Below are 21,236 nucleotides of genomic sequence, written 5' to 3'. Positions count from 1 at the left end.
ACGTGCAGTTGGTCTTTCCTGAACCTGTAGTGGCACTTCCTGACAATTTTTTTTGGGGGTAGAAGGATCAGTTTAGGGTGCTTAGAGAGAGCTGCAATCTATTTTTTACCTTATGACCCCGGTCTTCAAGGGATGAGTCCCAGTGGGTGGGAATAATTATGTCCCTATTATGAGTGAGTCCTCAGACTTGGGCATTCTCTTTGTTCCCACTAGCCTCAGAATGGTCTTCCGTTGAAGACTTTTTTGACACCTTAGGGATGATCTATAACAAACCCAACAGAACCCAGGTCGCAGAAGCTAAGATCATGAACCTGACACAGGGGGGCCGCACTGTAGAGGACTATACAATGGGGAAAAAAGTATTAAGTCAGCCACCAATTGTGCAAGTTCTCCCACTTAAAAAGATGAGAGGCCTGTAATTGACATCATAGGTAGACCTCAACTATGAGAGTCAAAATGAGAAAACAAATCCAGAAAATCACCTTGCCTGATTTGGCAAGATTTATTTTGCAAATTATGATGGAAAATAAGTATTTGGTCACCTAAAAATATGCAAGATTTCTGGCTCTCACAGACCTGTAACTTCAACTTCATGAGGCTCCTCTGTCCTCCACTCATTACCTTAGTAATGGCACCTGTTTGAACTTGTTATCAGTATAAAAGACACCTGTCCACAACCTCAAACAGTCACACTCCAAACTCCACTATGGTGAAGACCAAAGAGCTGTCGAATGACACCAGAAACAAAATTGTAGCCCTGCACCAGGCTGGGAAGACTGAATCTGCAATAGGCAAGCAGCTTGGTGTGATGAAATCAACTGTGGGAGCAATAATAAGAAAATGAAAGACATACAAGACCGCTGATAATCTTCCTCGATCTGGGGATCCACGCAAGATCTCACCCTGTGGGATCAAAATGATCACAAGAATGGTGATCAAAAATCCCAGAACCACACGAGGGGGCCTAGTGAATGACCTGCATAGAGCTGGGACCACCGTAACAAAGGCTACCATCAGTAACACACTACGCCGCCAGGGACTCAGATCCTGCAGTGCCAGACGTGTCCCCCTGCTTAAGCCAGTACATGTCCGAGCTTGTCTGAAGTTTGCTAGAGAGCATTTGGATTATCCAGAAGAGTATTTGGAGAATGGAGAATGTCATATGGTCTGATGAAACCAAAGTAGAACTGTTTGTTAGAAACAAAACTGTTCGTGTTTGGAGGAGACAGAATGCTGAGTTGCATCCAAAAAACACCATACCTACTGTGAAGCATGGGGGTGGCAACATCATGCTTTGGGGCTGTTTCTCTGCAAAGGGACCAGGGCGACTGATCCGTGTACATGAAAGAATGAATGGGGCCATGCATCGTGAGATTTTGAGTGCAAACCTCCTTCCATTATGAAGGGCATTGAAGATGAAACATGGATGGGTCTTTCAGCAAGATAATGATCCCTAGCACACCGCCAGGGCAACGAAGGAGTGGCTTCGTAAGAAGCATATGAAGGTCCTGTAATGGCCTAGTCAGTTTCCACATCTCAACCCCATAGAAAATCTTTGGAAAGCGTTGAAAGTCCGTGTTGGCCAGCAATAGGCCCAAAACATCACTGCTTTAGAGGAGATCTGCATGGAGGAATGGGCCAACATACCACCAACAGTGTGTGCCAACCTTGTGAAGACTTACAGAAAACGTTTGACCTCTGTCATTGCACAATTGGTGGCTGACTAAATACTTTTTTCCCAACTGTAGCACTGAGTTCCAGGAATGGTCCTCTGAGGTTTTCTGGAATGATTCAGCTCTCAGGTATCAGTTTCACCGTGGCCTTTCAGATGCTTTAAAGGATGCTCTGGCTTTGCATACTCAACCCTGTTCCCTGGGGTAGGCCAGGCCACAGGCCATTCAAATGGATCATCGAATTTGTGAGAGACAAGGTGAACAACAGGAAGTTTCAGTCGTCCTGCCCAAGTCTGTTCAATTCCCGAGACAGAACTAATGGAGGTTTGAGCAGTCCACTCTCGGAAGCATGATCTTGGACTTTGCCTTTATTGTGGTCGTGCTGGACATTTTGTTAAAGACTGCTCGATACACTCTCAAGCCAGCAATCTGTCGGGAAACGTCTAAGTCACGTTGATATTCGAGGAGGTCACCCAGACTTTCAGGTACCCTTTTACTCCTCAGATAAAGTATTGCTGAACATGGAAATTTGTTTTCAGAACCTGTGGTTATCTGCTCTTGCTTTCATAGACTCAGGGCCGGTTTTAGACAAAGTGGGGCCCTAGGCAAAAGTTTAAAATGAGGCCCCCAATGCTCACATACATATTGCACCATGACGCTCACACATTTTGGTTGCATTTACATGCATTGAGTTCAGACCGTTTGATGCGTGCGATTGACAACATTGAAGTCGTTTGGCTCTTGTTTCTCGGCCTCTTTACACCGTCTGAGGATGAATGATGGGGACAGAACACTAGTAGATCAATCTGTCCCCATATAGTATAATGTTATAAGCAGCAGGGCTGTGTATACACACAGATACACACACACTCTAGTCTGTTCAACCAATATTTTAAAATTTGCATGGAACACACACACTATCGCTGTATGTTTATATAGAATAATGCAAAAAATTATATATATATATATATATATATATATATATATATATATATATATACACACATGACACATGCTTATACACACATACATGTACACGGCACACACTTATATACATACACACACACACACACACACATATATATGGCATGCACTTATACACAGACACATACATAGCACACACATTTTATATATATATATATATATATATATATATATATACACACACACACAAACACACACATGGCACGCACTTATATACACACATACGTACATGGCACGCACTTAAACACCTATATGGCACGCATTTATACACACACATACATACACACTTATATATACACACACACACACACGGCAAGCAAAGACACACTTATAAACACACATACACGGCCCACACATGCAGCACAACAAATGCTCATTTGATACATGTGATTCACATAAGCACACACTACACATGACACACGCTATACACACCACACACACACACCTTTATGCTGGAGGGAATGAGATGATGCACACTATCAGATGCAGCTCCTCCTGCTCCCAGCAGACACCTTCCTGCCCTCTCCTCTGCTGGGACTGCCGACAAGAGCAGGGGGCGCTGACAGCAGGACAGGAGCCATCATCACCAGGAGCAGCACACACAGTGGGACGGTGCTCTTTACTTATCTGCCTGCTCAGGTTGTTACTGGTGCTGGGTCTCTCTCCCCTCAGAGGCTCTGTGCAGCAGGACAGGGCACTGGCCAATGAGCACTTCTATCACTCTGATGGGGGAGGTTCAGCGGCCGCTGCTCCTGTGCTTCACTGCAGGCTCCTATTTTACTGCTACAAACATTCCCAGAGTACATGGCCTGTGGTGACATCACGGTCACATGGCAGGTCACCTGATCGTGATGTCACTACAGGTCCTTAACCAGTCTCTACTCGGAAGCTTCACTGATAATGCTATTATCAGTGAAGCTTCTGCTGTAGATGCTGGGGGCCCCCAAGGGACTGGGGCCCCAGGCAGCTGCCTAGTCTGCCTGGCCCTAACGCCGGCCCTGCATAGACTGTGGGTCTGCCACCAATTTCATAGATTCTGGAATGGTTCTTAAATTCTTTGTGTCAGCTCATGGGTTTAAAATGGATCCTGGGAAGGTGCAGGCTATAATTGACTGGGTTCAACCTCATGATCTGAAACCATTGCAACAATTTTTAGGGTATGCTAATTACTACAGAAAGTTTATTAAGGGTTTTTCTTAGATCGTGAAACCCCTTACTGACCTCACACGAAAGGGGACAGATCTTAAGGTTTAGTCGTTGGATGCTATTGGTTCCTTTGATAATTTAAAGGAGTGCTTCATGTCAGCTTCAGTATTGATTCAACATAATCTTCAGAAACCATTCATCATAGAAGTGAATGCCTCAGAGGTTGGGATAGGGGCTGTTTTGTCTCAGGGTTCCAAAACTCTGACAAACTTGCATCTATGTGCCATTTCTCCAGGAAATTTTCATCTGCTGAAATAAATTATGATGTGGGGAATCGCGAGCTGCTCGCGGACAAGTTAGCTTTTGAAGAATGGAGACATTTTTTGGAAGGAGCTATTCATCCTGGTACTGTGGTGACAGATCATAAAAATGTAGGCAATATTGAATCTGCTAAAAGTTTGGTCTAAGAATGATAAGGCTGACGCTTTGTCACACAGCCTTGATTCCGTTTCTCCTCCAGAACCTCCATCCTCCATTCATCCTCTAGGAATTGTGCTTTGTATGGTATCCTCAGAATTGGAAGCTGAAATTTGTGAGGTACAGTTGTTGGCAACATTCGCCACTCCTGAACTTAAATTATTTGTGCCTGTATATCTGAGATTACATCTGTTGCAGGAATTTCATGACTCCGTCTTAAGTGGTCTCCCATGAGTCACTGCTACACAGAAAGCTGTTGCTAGACTCTTTTGGTGGCCATCCATACTTAACAATATTAAGGAATTTGTATCCGCTTGTGAGATTTGCGCACGCGCTAAAGTCTATCATAACCAGCAGCAGGGTAATTGGCTCCAATGTCTATTCCAGAAAGACCATGGACTCATTTGTCCATGGACTTCGTTGCAGATTTGCCTATATCTGGTGGAAAAACGGTTATTTGGGTGATGGTTGGCCGATTCCGTAAACAAGCTTGTTTTGTTCCGTTTTCTGGGTTACCTAATATTATTTATCAATCATGTGGTGAGATAGCATGGCATACCTTTAAACATTGTATCCGATAGGGGAGTGCAATTTGTCTCTAAATTCTGGAGGGCATTTTGTAGGAAGTTCGGGATTGATTTGTCATTTTTCTCTGCTTATCACCCTGAAACAAATGGTCAGTCAGAGAGGACCAATCAATCACTAGAACAAATTTTAAGATGTTTTGTGGTGGCTCAGTAGGTCTTCATTTTTGCCTCTTGCTGAGTTCGCCTTTAACAGTCTTGTCAATCAGTCCACTGGGACCTCTCCTTTCTTTTGCAATTATGGTTTTCATCCTCATTTTGGTGAATTCTCTAGGATGAGTTCTGGATGCCCTGGAGTGGAGGTGACCATTCAGAAACTCGGGGATGTTTGGAGGGAGGTTCAGATGAATATTGGGGTGGCTCAGTTTCATCCAAAACGTAAGGCCGATAGGAAACTTTCGTCGGGTTCCACATTCAAAGTTGGGGATAAAGTTTGGCTTTCGTCCAAGAATATTAGGTTAAAAGTAACTTTTTTTTAGCATATACACCGCTTTGTGTGCGAGTCATGCAGGAATTGTGCACTGCAAAACAGTATTCTGAGTGATCATGGAAGTTTCTGGACCAATCCATCCACTGATAAGCAGCACTCTGCAGTCTCCATAATATACTGCATTAAAAATAGTGTGAAATTATATTTATGCTTTTTAATGTTTTCTGTATGAAACCCCAGGTGCCCCATCATCAAACAGAGTCTGAGGGTCAAACACACATTCAGGGGGTATGGCTTGAAAAATAGGGCTCTGTAACTGACATCTTTCGGCTTCTTACTACACCCACCACATTTATGCCTCCTTGACAAGGATCCCCAAAAGTTTTGAAATATGATTGAAAGGGAGCAGAAGTAACGTATGTTATGAAGCATACAAGTACTGTAACATAGATCAGAATCAAACATATCTGCCTTTTTATTCTAATGATAAACAACATGTCTATGTATTTCCTCTCCCCACAGTTATTTGCTACTCTGGAACAATCCAGCTTTTCCAAGCTCTGATACTATTTTGTGTTTGCTGCTCACCCCTGGTATGTTGCTACCCTCTCCCCACTTTTATTTATGACCCATTTGTATATTCTGACTTCAATATCGTACATCTGGCTCAACTTGGTTAGCTGATCAAGAAGATGAGTCTAGGCCTCCTTCCCATATATCATGAGCAGTTTGTCTGCATGACGTAGTCTGCCCAGTGCATCACATAAGTGTATCATACAAGTGTGATGCCCAGAACTGAACCAGAAGGAAACTGAAGGTAACTGGATACATAGTCACAGTAAACAATGTTTATTTTCACTTTCACCCCTATAGTCCTCCAGTTTCTACACCCCCCCAATCCCTACACCTAATAAGAAACTATTCCTCAGAACTATTCCTCAACATACAATCCTCTGTCTCCAAACACTGACAATCACTTAATTCCCTCTCCTGCTCCCACCTACTAACACTTTCTCTGCTTCTCCTCACTGCCAGCGATATCTCTCCAAATCCTGGCCCTTTTCACCACATCCCCACAGTCATTTCTACATCTCATCCAGGCTCGATCACAAATTTCCGCAACCTTCTAACCTTATACCCATTCACCCAGCCCCCGTTTCCCCAGTCCCTCTAAAAGGAGCTCTATGGAATGCTTGCTCTGTCTGCAACAAACTTTCATACATCCATGATCTTTGCATCACTAACAAAATTTCCCACACCCCTCATCCCAGCAGCAAGCATGGAGGAGGATTTGGTTTTCTTCTGTCAGATAACTGCTTTTTCACCCAAATCCCACTGCCACCCTCCGTTAATCTCACTTCTTTCAAGGTGCACTGTGTGTGCATCTACTCCAACCTCCAACTGGCTGTTATTTACTGCCCCCACCACCTTCTTCAACCTCTTCACTACCTGGATACTTAATTTCCTTTCCGCTGACATCCCCACTGTCATCAGTACTACATCTGGGCAATTAAAATGAAAAAAGCATATACAGAATAGGAGGAATAGGGTTAAGCAACAGCACATGGGGAAAAGACTTGGGTATACTAATAGATCATAAACTAAACATGAGTCAACAGTGTGATGCAGCAGCAAAAAAAGGCAAATGCAATTCTGGGATGTATTAACAGAAGCATACAGTCTAGATCACACAAAGTCATTATTGCCCTCTACTCCTCTTTGGTCAGACCTCATCTGGAATGCTGTGTCCAATTTTGGGCACCACATTTTAAAAAAGACATCAACAAACTGGAGCAAGTTCAGAGAAGAGCGACCAGAATGGTGACCGGTCTGCAAGCCATGTCCTATGAGGAACGGTTACAGGATCTGGGAATATTTAACTTGCAAAAAAGAACACTGAGAGGAGACTTAATAGCTGTCTACAAATATCTCAAGGGCTGTCACATTGTAGGAGGATCATCTTTATTCTCATTTGCACAAGGAAAGACTAGCAGCAATGGGATGAAACTGAATGCGAGGAGACACAGATTAGATATTAGAAAAAACTTTTTGACAGTTAGGGTGATCAATGAGTGGAACAGGCTACCATGAGAGGTGGTGAGCTCTCCTTCAATGGAAGAGGCTGGACAGACATCTGTCTGGGATTATTTAGTGAATCCTGCTTTGAGCACGGGGTTGGACCAGATGACCCAGGAGGTCCCTTCTGACTCTACGATTCTATGATTCTTTTCTATGATCATGGTTGACTTCAACATCCCCATAACACATCCCACTCAGCTGTCTCTAAACTTATATCTCTCATTTGCTCATTCAGCCTTGTTCAATGGTCACAAGGATGGCCACACACTGCCTCTCCCTCTTTCTGACCACAACCTACTTACATTCTCTTCCCTCTTGTCTCCAGGTACCCAATCCCCACTCCACAAACTTGCCCACCAATGCAAAAATCTGAAACACTTTGACCTACACTCACTCTCTGAATCCCTTCTCCCTCTTACAGACTTAAGTTAATTACACAACATAGATGCTGCGGTCGCTTTATATAGCAACACTGCAGCTCTCAAATCTATAGCTCCCATCACACATACCAAAGCTTGCACACTCAACAGGCAACATTGGCAAACCAGCCTGACTAAAGAACTAAGGCGAGCATCCAGGGTTGCTGAGCGGAGAAGAAAAAGATCCCACTTCAATGAGCACTTCATCAGATTCATACAAGCCCTCATTACTTTCAAGTCCACGCTCACTGCAGAAAAACAAACATGCTTTTCAGCTTTTATATCCTCCCTGTCTCACAACCCTTAACAGCTATTCAACACTTTCAATTTTCCCCTTCGTCCCTCAGCACCTCCTGCCTCTCCTCTCATCTCAGCTGAAGTCTTTGTCACATTCTTCAAAAAGATCGATAACATCAGAGAAAGCTTTAGTCTACAGCCCTCACAGCCCCTCCTCATATCTACTCAGGCCTCCTTCTACAAAACCAGCTTCTCCACCGTTACAGAAGATCAAATTTCCTCTTTACTCTCCAAATCGCACCCTCCCCACCTGTAAACTTGACCCGATCCCATCCCACCTCATCCCAAACCTCACCACAGTCTTCATACCAATCCTGACCCACCTATTCAACCTATCACTAACAACTGGTGTCTTACTCTCATGCTTCAAATATGCCTCAATCACACCCATCCTCAAAAAGCCCTCCCTTGACCCATCCTCTCTGTTTAGCTATCGCCCCATATCACTTCTCCCCTATGCCTCAAAATTACAGGAACAAAACGTCCATTTTGAACTGTCCTCCCACCTCTTCTCCCGGTCCCCCTTTGACAGCTTATAATCTGGCTTCCGATCGCACCATTCCACTGAAACTGCACCAACAACCTGCTAACTGCCAAATCCAAGCGAAACCACGCCTGTACTAGTTGGTGACGCGTTTTGCACAAGATTTTTGTATTTGTTCTTGTTATGGATATTCCTTTTCACATGTAAAGAGCCGTGGAATAAATGTTGCTGTAATAATAAAGCATAATAATAATAAAAAACACATGCATGTGAAAAAGCACTTGTTGCATCTATGAAAAACGTTTGTAGAAGATGTATGACAAAAATGCATGTCTGATTGAGGCCTTTGCTTGGTTAACACAATGCCTTTCGTCAACAATTCTTGAGTATATTTTTGTGCAGACCATACTGTTAAACTTGATTACAACTCTCTCAAAGTTTTGCACTTGAAGGAACTCGATGAAGGAAAAGTTTCAAAATTTATAGTCTTTACTGATCTAAGTTGTGCAATTCGTTGAATAAGAACATAATGACGTGTTGACGATCAATGGAACCTAAAATCAGCAACCAGTTGAGGCCTGGATTCTAAATCATCCTGAAATTCTAAGTAAAAAAAATAAATCACACATGGATCCAATTTGCAGGAATTTTATCACTGCAACGTATAGTGTGATAAACTCAGTAGTGTGTATGCATCCCCAATGCCTGTATTTTGTCTGACTTTGGTAGTGATCCTACTATTTCTCCTCACACAAAAGAGCAGATAACAGTGATGCTGCAGGGTTGATGCCCTTCTACAGCCCTGTCTGTCTTGACTCATTATAGCCAACTACCGGTTATCTCCTCCATGATTTCGAGATCTGTCTTCTGCTGGTTTGATGCCCTTCTACAGCCATATCTGGCTCGACTCGTTATAGCCCAGTACCTGTTATCTCGTCCATGATTTGGAGACTTGTCCTGCTGCTGGCTTGATGCCCTTCTACATCCCTATCTGGCTCGACTCATTATAGCCCACTACCTGTTACCTCCTCCATGATTTGGAGACTTGTCCTGCTGCTGGTTTGATGCCCTTCTACAGCCCTATCTGGCTTGACTAGTTATAGCTCACTACCTGTTATCTCGTCCATGATTTTAAGATCTGTACTGTTAAGATCTGCAGTGGCACACAAGAAGGTATCAAGGAGCTGGACTACCTTTGCAGCCTGGATGAGCTGCAGGTACAGTCCTATGCTACTAGTAGTGAAAATGACATTTAAAAAAATGCAAAACTGGAGAGGAATCAGTCAGGAAGGAGATAATGAGAGAGTAAACGTCTGTGATTACCACCTGGAAAACCCTTTCATTTTTATGAGTTATCTTGCTGTTATGTATCCAATGCACCCACAGTATGGTGACCCTACAGTGCCCTCAAAAAGAATAAATGTACCCCTCACATAGGCCTCCAAACAATGTAATGACCCACACATAGGCCTCCAAACGTATTGTCCCCCACATGGCCCTCCAAGCAGTAGAATAGTCCCCACATAGCCCACCAAATATTATAATAACCCTCCAAACAGTATAATCACACTCACTGTGCTGAGATGTCAGAGCTTAGACGCAGAGAAGCATTTTTGTGAGTTATCTTGCTATTATGTATCCAGTATGATGACCCTACAGTACAATCCAGAATAAAGCCCCCCCCCAGATAGCCCTCAAAACTGTTTAATAGCCCCCACATAGCCCTGCAAATTGTACAATGGCCCCCCCACATAACCCTCCAAGCAGTTTAATTGCCTCCACATAGCCCTCGAAACAGTATAATGGTCCTTCAAACAGTATAATTGTCCCCACATAGCCCTTCAAATAATATACTGCCCCCCACATAGCCCTCCAAATATTATAATGGCCTCCATATGGTCCTCCAAATAGTATGCAAAGTCGTGCTCACTGTGCTGAGATGTCAGAGCTCAGACACAGAGGAAGGAGTTGACGGCTTCCTGTTATATCATTGCTTTTACATTGCTTTCAACTGCATCTGCTATGGGACCCCCACATCTCACAAGCCCCATAGGGGTCACGTGATTTACTGCTATTAGCGGTACACTATTGTATACTTATATATATAGCCTTTATGTTTCTGTGGGTGTGATTCTCCAAAACTTTGCTACCTTCTATAAAATGAAATATTGAATTTTAGTATTTGAATGGATCCAGCACAGTTACTGTAGATGTGTGATACATACAGAACACAGGCAGATCACCTTAAGATTGAGTCACCTCCATCTACTATCTACTATGTAATATAAGGTATTGCACATAAACTGGTAATAGTAAAATAAAAATAGGAGCTTTAAGATGTTCCTTGTGTAGAAAGATGATGCCAAGTTCAGCCCCCACACTGTCTGTGGGAAGTGTCACTCTGTGCAGCATATGCCTTGAGTGTCTGGAAATGTAAAAACTAATTACACGCTAACAATGAATATGAAGCTTTGAAAACCCTTAATTTTTGTAGCATATTCTCTAATAGGTAAATTAACTTATTAAATTATTGACAGATCATTGATAATAATGATTTAAAACTAATGTATGAACAAAAGTAGCAGATCCATAGAGAATGGTCTGTGTTATTGAACTGATTGCCGTATTTTTCAGACTATATGACACACCTGACCATAAGACACACCTAGGTTTTAGAGGAGGAAATTAGGAAAAAAAACTGAAGCAAAAAATGTGGTCAATTCTGTACTTAATATCTCCTATCCTGGTAAATATGGTCCCCTCATCCCCATCCTGATACACATGGCCCCTCATCCCTATTCTGCTATACATGGCTCCCTCGTCCCCATCCTGGTATGCATGGCTCCCTCATCCTTATCCTGGTATGCATGTGCCCCTGATCCCTATCTTGATATGCATGGCCCTCATCCTCATGTTGGTATGCATGCCTCCTCATCCCTAGCCTGGTATGCATGGCCCACTCATCCCTATCCTGGTAGGAATGCTCACCCTCATCCCTATCCTGGTATGCAGGGTCCCCATCTCATCCAAGTATGCATGGTCCGATCCCTATCCTGGTATGCAGGGCCCCATCCTTCACCTGGTATGATTGGCCCCAATCCGATTCCTGGTATGCATGGCCCCATCCTTATCCTGGTATTATTGGCCCCATCCTAGTCCTGGTATGCATGGCCCCATCCTTATCCTGGTATGATTGGCCCCATCCCAGTCCTGGTATGCATGGTCCCATCCCAATCCTGGTATGATTGGCCGCATCCCAGTCCTGGTATGCATGGTCCCATCCCAATCCTGGTATAATTGGCCGCATCCCAGTCCTGGTATGCATGGCCCCATCCTTATCCTAGTATGATTGGCCCCAGCCCAGTCCTGGTATGGATGGTCCCATCCTTATCCTGGTATGAATGGCGTCATCCCAGTCCTGGTATGCATGGTCCCATCCTTATCCTAGTATGATTGGCCCCATCCCAGTCCTGGTATGGATGGTCCCATCCTTATCCTGGTATGATTGGTGGCATCCCATTCCTGGTATGCATGGTCCCATCCTTATCCTAGTATGATTGGCCCCATCCCAGTCCTGGTATGGATGGTCCCATCCTTATCCTGGTATGAATAGCGTCATCCCAGTCCTGGTATGCATGGTCCCATCCTTATCCTAGTATGATTGGCCCCATCCCAGTCCTGGTATGGATGGTCCCATCCTTATCCTGGTATGATTGGCGGCATCCCAGTCCTGGTATGCATGGTTCCATCCTTATCCTGGTATGATTGGTCCCATCCCAGTCCTGGTATGCATGTCCCCATCCTTATCCTGGTATGATTGGTCCCATCCCAGTCCTGGTATGCATGTCCCCATCCTTATCCTGGTATGATTGGTCCCATCCCAGTCCTGGTATGCATGGCCCCATCCTTATTCTGGTATGATTGGCCCCATCCCAGTCCTGGTATGCAGGGCCCCATCCTTATTCTGGAAGGATTGGCCACATCCCAGTCCTGGTATGCATTGCCCCATCCTTATCCTGGTATGATTGGCCCCATCCCAGTTCTGGTATGCATGGTCCCATCCTTATCCTTGTATGTTTGGCCCCATCCCATTCCTGGTATGCATGGTCCCATCCTTATGCTGGTATGATTGGCCCCATCCCAGTCCTGGTATGGCAGGGACATCATGCATCGCTCACAAGCAGAGTACAGCTGCCAGAATACCCACTGGGACAGTTCATCGCTGAGAGCAGTGAGTATTCATTGCTCTTCAGTAGTGCGCAGTATCAGCCACGGGCGTACTGCTGCTGCCAGCGGTCACGCGATTCTAAATATTCATTTCTCTTAAGCATTGACACACGTGACCTCCGGTAATAGCTGGAAGCTGGTGGCTGACACTGCTTGCTACTGAAGAGCAATGAATACTCACCGCTCTCTGCGATGAACAGTCCCGGTGAGTATTCTAATTTCAAAAAACTGACTGTCACTTCCAAACATAGAATGAGTGTGAACAGGTGCTGATTCTAGAGTCACCAACTCATATACAGTCAAATAAAGCAGCACACTGCGGCGAGTTGGTGACTCTAGGTTCAGCACCTGTTCACACTTATTCTATGTTTGGAAGTGACGCTCAGTTTTTTTAAATTTGTGTTCATTAGCCTTCTGACTGAGCACTCCTCCACCTCTTAGCCACAGGTGTTTTAATCGCAGCAGGTCCATTACCCCTCCACAGAGAGAGAGAAATTTAGTCTAAGAAGAGGTTTCACAGGTACCCATTCAGATGAAGACGTTTATTCTCAGCGAGGAAAGGAAAGTTTAGGACCTGGTATACGAGATACGAGAGATGCCCTAATGTGGCTACCAGGTACACATGAATTGGCCAATTTATGAGCTAAATGCTCTCATTTTTTCATATTTCTAGTGCAGTAATGCAGTTCAATTTTCATGTTTCATGTTTGTATGTTTTAGCGCCGGTGAGTATTCTGGCAGCTGTGCTCTGCTTTTGAGCAGCGCATGATGTCCCTGCCATGTGTTGCTTACAGCATAAAGCAGTTGCTGGCACCGGAGCAGGACGTTGCAAGGGAGCGCCGGGTAGGTAAGTGTAATGTTTTGTGTTTTTTTAATCTTTTCTGATAGGGCCATGCATACCAGGACCGAGATGGGGCCAAACATATCAGAATAAGGATAGGACCAATAATACCAGGAACGGGATGGGGCCAATCATACCAGAATAAGGATGGAACCAATCATACCAGGAATGGGATGGGACCAATCATACCAGGATGCCAGAAATAAATGAATATTCATTGCCCTCCATGCCCATGGACGTAGAATGCAAATGTGAATATTCATTTCTCTTTAGCAGCGGGCAGCCGCTGGCTCCTGCCTCTGTGACCTGCTGCTCCGCCGAAACTGCTCCTCCACCTCCCCACCACAGCCAGTCGTTACATCCGGACTATAAGATGCACCCCCCATTTTCCTTCACATTTTGGGAGGAAAAAAATGCATCTTATAGTCCAAAAAGCACGGTATGTTTCTGACAAAGTGAACTATGACATGGACACCTTACATAAGAGGGACCCAAAACACCTATCAAAATGAGATCCACTGTGTTGCTGGGTTTTGCCACGCAGGACAGCAACAACCTAGTCGTGTCAGTTTTTTCAAGGGAAGTCCTACACACGTATTCATCTCCTGGTAGCAAAGGGAGTGGGGACAATGGGATCTGGGCCTTCAGCTTCTATGTTCCCCGTAATAGCAGCATAGCCTGCCTTTACTGTATGTTCTGTTCTTCATCAGTCTGTAATCATCTTGCGTAAAGGTTTATATACACTACTCATTTGGAAATGCATGTGTAGAATATAACATTTAGGAATAATGTAGAAATGCTATAAGTTACATAATACAGGAAATCCTGAAGATTTCTATGATTATTTTTATACATCTCTGTAACTGCAAACTGTAAATGGAGGTCATGTATGACTGATTTGGTCATATGATCAAGGTAGATGGTAATGTCTATGTACATTTTAGTTACCCGATGATCAAACACCTTATTAAAGCGAATACATTTGGTCAGTAATATGGACATAATTGTCTATGTCTCACTTATGCGTGATAATTAAAGTGGACCTGTTGTCAGGTCAAAAGTGACTGGTTTTGCTCTTATCTTGTTACTTGATCCCCTTTGTATTCCGCTTTATGTTATTTTTAAATCCACCATATGGTCCCAGAGATTTGGGCCCTTTTATTCAGTGACAATATTTAGGGGCAGTGCTCGCAAGGTAATAATGCAGAATAGCCTAAAAGCACCCCCCCCCCCCCCCTTGGTAAACACCGTAACATATTGCACTAAATAAAAAAGCCCTAAATAATGAAGCCATATGGAGAGATAAAAATGGAAAACTTAAGGGAGCAGCAGGAATAAAATAGTAGTAAAAACTGGCCCCTCGTCACCCTGTGACAGATCCTCATTAATTAGTGTATTGAAAGCAGTAAATTCTGACTATAGAAATAACATTAAGTTTCGCTCAGATGCTTCCAACACATCAACCTCACAAACTCACAAACTGACAGTTCACTTGATGCCTAATATTTCCCATCCCTTGGCAGGCGCCAATATAATGTGATAATCAATGTAATCTGTCAGTGTGTTTTTTTTTGTTTTTACATTTTTGTTTTTTTTTATCACATTCTTCCAAAAGGATTTGCTTATTTCAGAAAGAGATGTAGTTATGAACGACACAATTCATCTTTCTATAACATGTAATGGAAAACAGGAAAACACTTGTACGGTGAAATGTCAAATAATTCCCAATTCCATTTTTGAGTATTTTTTAGTCTTTTGAGTATTGTATTAACAGTATTCATTGTGCAGTAAAAATAATCTGGCAGCATGATTCTCCAGGTCAGTATGTTTACAGCAATGCCAAATTGTATGTTTTTTTTCTTTTTTCCTTTTTAATTTTATTGAAGTGGTGAAAAAATTTTTTTTTTCTGTTATGTGTTTTTTTTTGTTTTTTTTTAGTATGACAATGTGACATTTTTATTAGTATCACTTTCGACTAAATATAATGCTTTGATCGCTTTTTTTGCAAGGGGATCATCAACCAAAAATTGGAATTCTGGGATTTTGTTTTCCTTTATGGCATTTACTGTACAGATTAAAATATTTTATATTTTGAGAGATTTCACCTCTATTCTACTCTGATTCCTGATTCACATTTTTATGTATTTTTCAATACCTTTAAAACCTTTTCCTTTTAGTCTTCATACATTGCCTGATCGCTTGTTCTATATATTCCAATACCACAGTATTGCAGTATATAGGAAAAAATCATGGTCTCCAATAAAGTCCAACTTGTGGTGGGTTTTACAGGAATACCAACATGGCAGCAATATGGGCCTTCCCTGACTGCCACGGCAATCTATTTGCACTTTGTGATCATGCCATGATGGGCACTTGAACAGACACCAGAACAGGATCATGCACCTTAAAAGGAATCAACCAAGGTATCATTTTATGCAGGATAACGGCGCCGACCTGACACTGTCTGGACATTACTATGCACAATCCTGCTGACAGGTTCCCTTTAAATGCCGGAATCAGAGACTGACAATGGCAATAAATAGGTTACATAGCAGCAATCAGAGCAAGCTCCAGTCACTACTGTTAGCGACAGATGTTACCTGTAAAACATGTCCATTCCATACGCCTATGCTGGACGTGTACATCACAATTAAGGAGGGGGTTAAACTTATCTGTGATTAATGTATATACACAATAATATAGCCTACATGCATTTTTCAGCATTCTCTCTTGTGTTGACTGAATTAAGATGAGATAAAACACACCCACTCACAATGTGATTAGTAATACCGCTATTTACTCAAAAGAAAAACCGACATGACAATTCCTTTTGTTTACTAAGCACTTAAATGCACAAAGTAAAAAAATTACACAAAGAACATACTAATGAAAAAGCCGAAGGTAGGCACAACATAGCTACTGGACAAATAGTTCTACCAACAGCCAAACCCTGGCTTTCTCACTAATAAGCTGCTTGCCTTGGCCCAAATGGCTTTCTACTGAGCAAAGAACCAAATCTTGTAGAGCTTTTTAATTATTATGGATCTCAGGGATGAAATTTATTTTAGAGAAAACTTACAGATCTCACCCATAGCATAGTTATACACTGAAATTTTTACTTGGTTGTTATCAACATCCCCAATTCTCATCTGCAGTTTTACCACAGAAAAATTATGGAACCACAGAAAAGACTGCAGGTAACATTATAAGAAAATAAAATGGTATATCATTCATTTATTTTGATGAATGTCATAGAGAACGAGCAAGATGGTGTGATTAGCATTGCTGCATGGAGCACCAGAGGTCTAGTTTTGAGTCTAACCATAGACATCATCTACTCAGAACATAGGCATAACAGCAAAAAGCCCGAAAAGAGAATATATTGTAGCCCAAAAATAATTGTAATCATTAAAAAATGACATATGATTAAATAAATACCAGATACATTAAAAGCAAGGTGTTGCTATAAAGTACGGGGACATATGAAATGTGTAAACCAACAAGTCTAGTGCAAGCCATAATGTAATATTATAGAAGACATTGAATTCCGAATAGTATGTGAGGATAGAGCCCTCCCCCATGAATTAGATGAATTAGATAGGTTGTCCAGCCAACAAAACTAACAGTATAGCATGGCACTTACATGTGTAAATGGTTAAATGTAGCGTCCCCAACGTACGTTTCGTCCTACTTCTTCAGATTACAAAATACTCTCTTTTCGCGAGTTTTGTTGTTATGCCTATGTTCTGAATAGTTATCTGCAGTTGTGTCCAGGATTCGTGACCAAGTCCTTTGTCTGCCCTTATTCACACAGGTCACTTCATGTGAAGATTTTAATATAAAACAGTGTAGGACCATCCCGAATAGGATCACCTTGCCATTGTGGGATGCCGTTTATGCTATTTTTATCAAAAACAGTGTTACTAAGAACCCTATGTTATTTAAATGCACTTTTGCATTTTACTTATTTAGTTATAGCAGGGTTTACGCTCATTTTGTTTCTTGTAGGTTTTGGATATTCCAAAAACACAGATAGGAAATTGGGCTTCCAGTGAAATTGGGGTTTGTGAATATGTAGAAATATGGAGATTCAATTATGACATAAGGTCCTGTGTACATCTCACTATTGCCCTCTGTTTGATGTATACGCTGGAAAAAGAACCTCCTGCTGTATATTTCTGATGGAGGGCTGCCATATATCTCACAGCACAAACATAGACATAGGATGTGGCTACCATTGGGCTCTTTTGGTCTCTGTTGGGCCAATGAAATCCTATAAATACACTTAACTGTCGGGTACTAGTGACGAGCGCACATGCTCGGTTAAAGTGTTATCCGAGTTGCTTGAATAATATGTTTGAGTCGACGTGGCTGCAGATTCGCTGCTGTCGTTTCTTGTTTGATAGTCAATCTCCACATGTGTTGAAGCTGTCAAATCATGCAGCCACAGGGACTCAAACATATTATTTGAGCATGCCCAAGATACTCGGATAACACCCGAGCATGAACATGATCAAACACGTTATCCAAGCACATTTGCTCATCACTATTACTGAGTAGTTTTCCAGGCTTACATGCTAATTGTAGATCATAAAAGTCATCTGAATAAGAGTTTTGTGATCATTTCTGTACAGCACTCTGTACAGATAACTAACAAAAAAACAAAGTAAATGAATCGGTGTCAATGATTTGATGTAAGACATAATGCTGATGATACTCTGATTTCTAACCTTTAGGTCAAGTTCCTTCATATGAGCCTCCAATGCTGCAGTGACGTTGTGAATCTCCTTCTCTTGTGCATGCAGTTCCTGCTTAGTTGTCATGATGTCACCTGATAATTTTGTTATACTGGCATCACATCTGAAATGAAAGAAAAAGGAAATGTTTTTTAGTTCTTGTTGTTCATGTCATACACCAAAATCTGTCCTGTATGGCTGCGTGCCCACGATCAGGAATAGCAGTGTTTTGAACGCAGCACACTTTCACTGCATCCAAAACTCTGTGTTTACATTTCAATCATAGTGGATGGGATTTCTATGAATCCTATACCCACTGTGCTTTTATTTAACGCTGCATAAATTCACCCGTGGTGTGGGTTTATGAGCCACGGCATCTCCATTTCTGTTGATTTTCAACAATAGAATGTCATTACATGATTTACCGCATGTACCTAAACACAAGTGCGGTAATAAGAAAACAGCAAATATACATTGTGTTCTAAACCCTACTATTCATGATCGTGGGCTCAAAGTCGTATCAGGTTCTGATTTTTAGATCTCTATTATTTACTCCTAATGGGGTCAGCCAAAAAAGTCATTTGTACCAAACTGGTGATTTGACATTTACTGATTTTAAGAGGCGCCAGAGTATATAAAAGCCTTATAAATGACCATTAAAGCTGACCCATGACATACTTTGTTCTGAAAATGTAATAATGTCCTTAAAAACAATGCATTTGCTCCCCCCATATGTCATTACTATAATTGGCGACTCATTTTTGTTATTCTGAATCTGCTGTACCTTTGGTATCCTGGTTCAGAAATTCCAAGACAGGGAACTTTTTGCTCTATCCAGATTTTATTTTTAGGATGTTTGTGATTTTTGTGTGAAGAAACTTACACAGTCATTATCATCATTTTACAGTAAATGCAGCTGATGTCTTCATATCAGAATTATAGGCTGTAGACGTGTATTTATATGTACAGGTGCTTCTCATAAAATTAGAATATCATCGAAAAGTTAATTTATTTCAGTTCTTCTATACAAAAAGTGAAACTCATATATTATATAGAGTGATTACAAACAGAGTGATCTATTTAAAGTGTTTCTTTCTGTTAATGTTGATGATTATGGCTTACAGCCAATGAAAACCCAAAAGTCATTATCTCAGTAAATTAGAATAATTTACAAAAAACATTTGGAAATCAAGGTCCCAGAGTCTGGATGAAGAATTGAGAGGCACACAATCCAAGCTGTTTGAGGTCTAGTGTGAGGTTTCCACAATCAGTGATGGTTTTGGGAGCCATCTACCTGGACATTTTAGAGCACTTCATGCTTCCCTCTGCCGACAAGCTTTTTGGAGTTGTAAATTTCACTCTCCAGCAGGACATGGCACCTCTCCACACTGACAAAAGTACCTGCAGCGCCCCAGAGTCCTGGTCATTGCAGTAATGTCGCTCTTCCACCAGGGGGAGTGATATTACGTCTGATGGTACGAAAGGAGTTCACCTTGCCAGGTATCACAGTCACACACTACACTTCATACTCCAGTCCACCAGGGGAGCAAAGGTTCTATCTACTAGGCCACTCCTCACACACGGGTAAAACTGGTGGGTTGGATAGGAAGTCAGAGAGAAGCTGCCTGGGTTTAACCCAGAGAGGACCTGTCAGGCTGACAGGGGGAGAAGGAGGAACATCTGAGCTGCAGACAGAGGGTCCCTGTCAGGGGTGGGATCCTGACAGAGGCCAAGCACGAGATAGAGCGTTACGGAGCTGCGCCTGCACCCATTGCGGCAGCATCCTAAGAAAGGACACGAAGCGAATTGTATTGTGGAGAGTGAGAAACGAGGTCACAGCACAAGGAGATAATACCGGGAGGTGTTCTGCCCCAAGATCAGCAGCCTCGTTCTGAGGCGCGTAGCCGGTGGCCGGAACACCGAGGGAGTAATAGGCTGTCATGATTCCCCAATGGCATGGGAACATCAGAAACACAAAATAACAGACTAGCCCTCGGGTGATGGAAACTCAAGCTGACCGTGACCTAAATCTACCACACAACTAACAGTAGCCAGGAAGCATTCCTACGGCTGCCTAGATGCCATGCGCCAGCCGGAGAACTAACTACACCTGGAAGAGGAAGGAACAGACCTGGCTTACCTCTAGTGAAATTCCCCAAAGATGATAGTAGCCCCCACATATATTAACGGTGAGTTCAGAGGAAAAGACATACACAGTATGAAGGTAGATTTAGCAAAGCGAGGTCCACTTACTAGATAGAGGAAGGATACAAAAGAGGACTTCACGGTCAGCTGAAAAACCCTTTCAAAAACCCATCCTGAAATTACTTTAAGACTCCTGTGTCAACTCATGACACAGGAGTGGCAATTTCAGTCCACAAGAGCTTCCAGTAACAGGAAATGACAAACTGTAAACTGGACAAAAAATACAAAACAAAAAGGACAAGAGTCCACTTAGCTGATCAGCAGACTGGTAGCAGGAACATGCAACTGAAAGACTCAGGTTACAATGATGACCGGCAAGGAAGTGACTGGAGAGCAAGGCTAAATAGGGAACTCCCAAAACTGATGGAAGCAGGTGAGCTGAGGCAGAAAAGAACACACAAGTCTCCAGTACCACCAGCCACCACTAGGGGAGCCCAAAAAGCGGATCACAACAATAGGCTCTACGCATTACTTCAGAGACCGGCAGGACAGTCAATTCCAAGTTGGTTGCCCGACCTTAATACCTATGAAGACACGGAGGCAATTTGTAGGAGAGGGGCATCTCTAGGGTCCCTATAAAATAGCATCAGGCCTACCCCGTCCTACGGGTTGTCCTATCCATACCATCTGGGGGACAGAGAGAGAGAGAACATC

General features: G+C 42.7%; 1 protein-coding gene across 3 annotated transcripts in view; it reads right to left on the bottom strand.

Annotated features, from left to right (window-relative positions):
- The window catches only part of FAM81B (family with sequence similarity 81 member B), a 159,343-nt gene that overhangs the window by 92,123 nt on the left and 45,984 nt on the right, over window positions 1-21,236 (bottom strand). For all 3 annotated transcript variants that reach the window (XM_077289303.1, XM_077289313.1, XM_077289321.1), the window contains exon 5: window positions 18,372-18,501. In XM_077289303.1, the coding sequence (XP_077145418.1) occupies window positions 18,372-18,501 (130 nt within the window). The remainder of the gene's footprint in view (window positions 1-18,371; window positions 18,502-21,236) is intronic.

The sequence above is a fragment of the Ranitomeya variabilis genome, chromosome 1 (genome assembly GCF_051348905.1).
Source record: "Ranitomeya variabilis isolate aRanVar5 chromosome 1, aRanVar5.hap1, whole genome shotgun sequence".
Taxonomy (NCBI): Eukaryota; Metazoa; Chordata; class Amphibia; order Anura; family Dendrobatidae; genus Ranitomeya; species Ranitomeya variabilis.
This window is presented reverse-complemented; position numbering and strand designations above follow the sequence as displayed.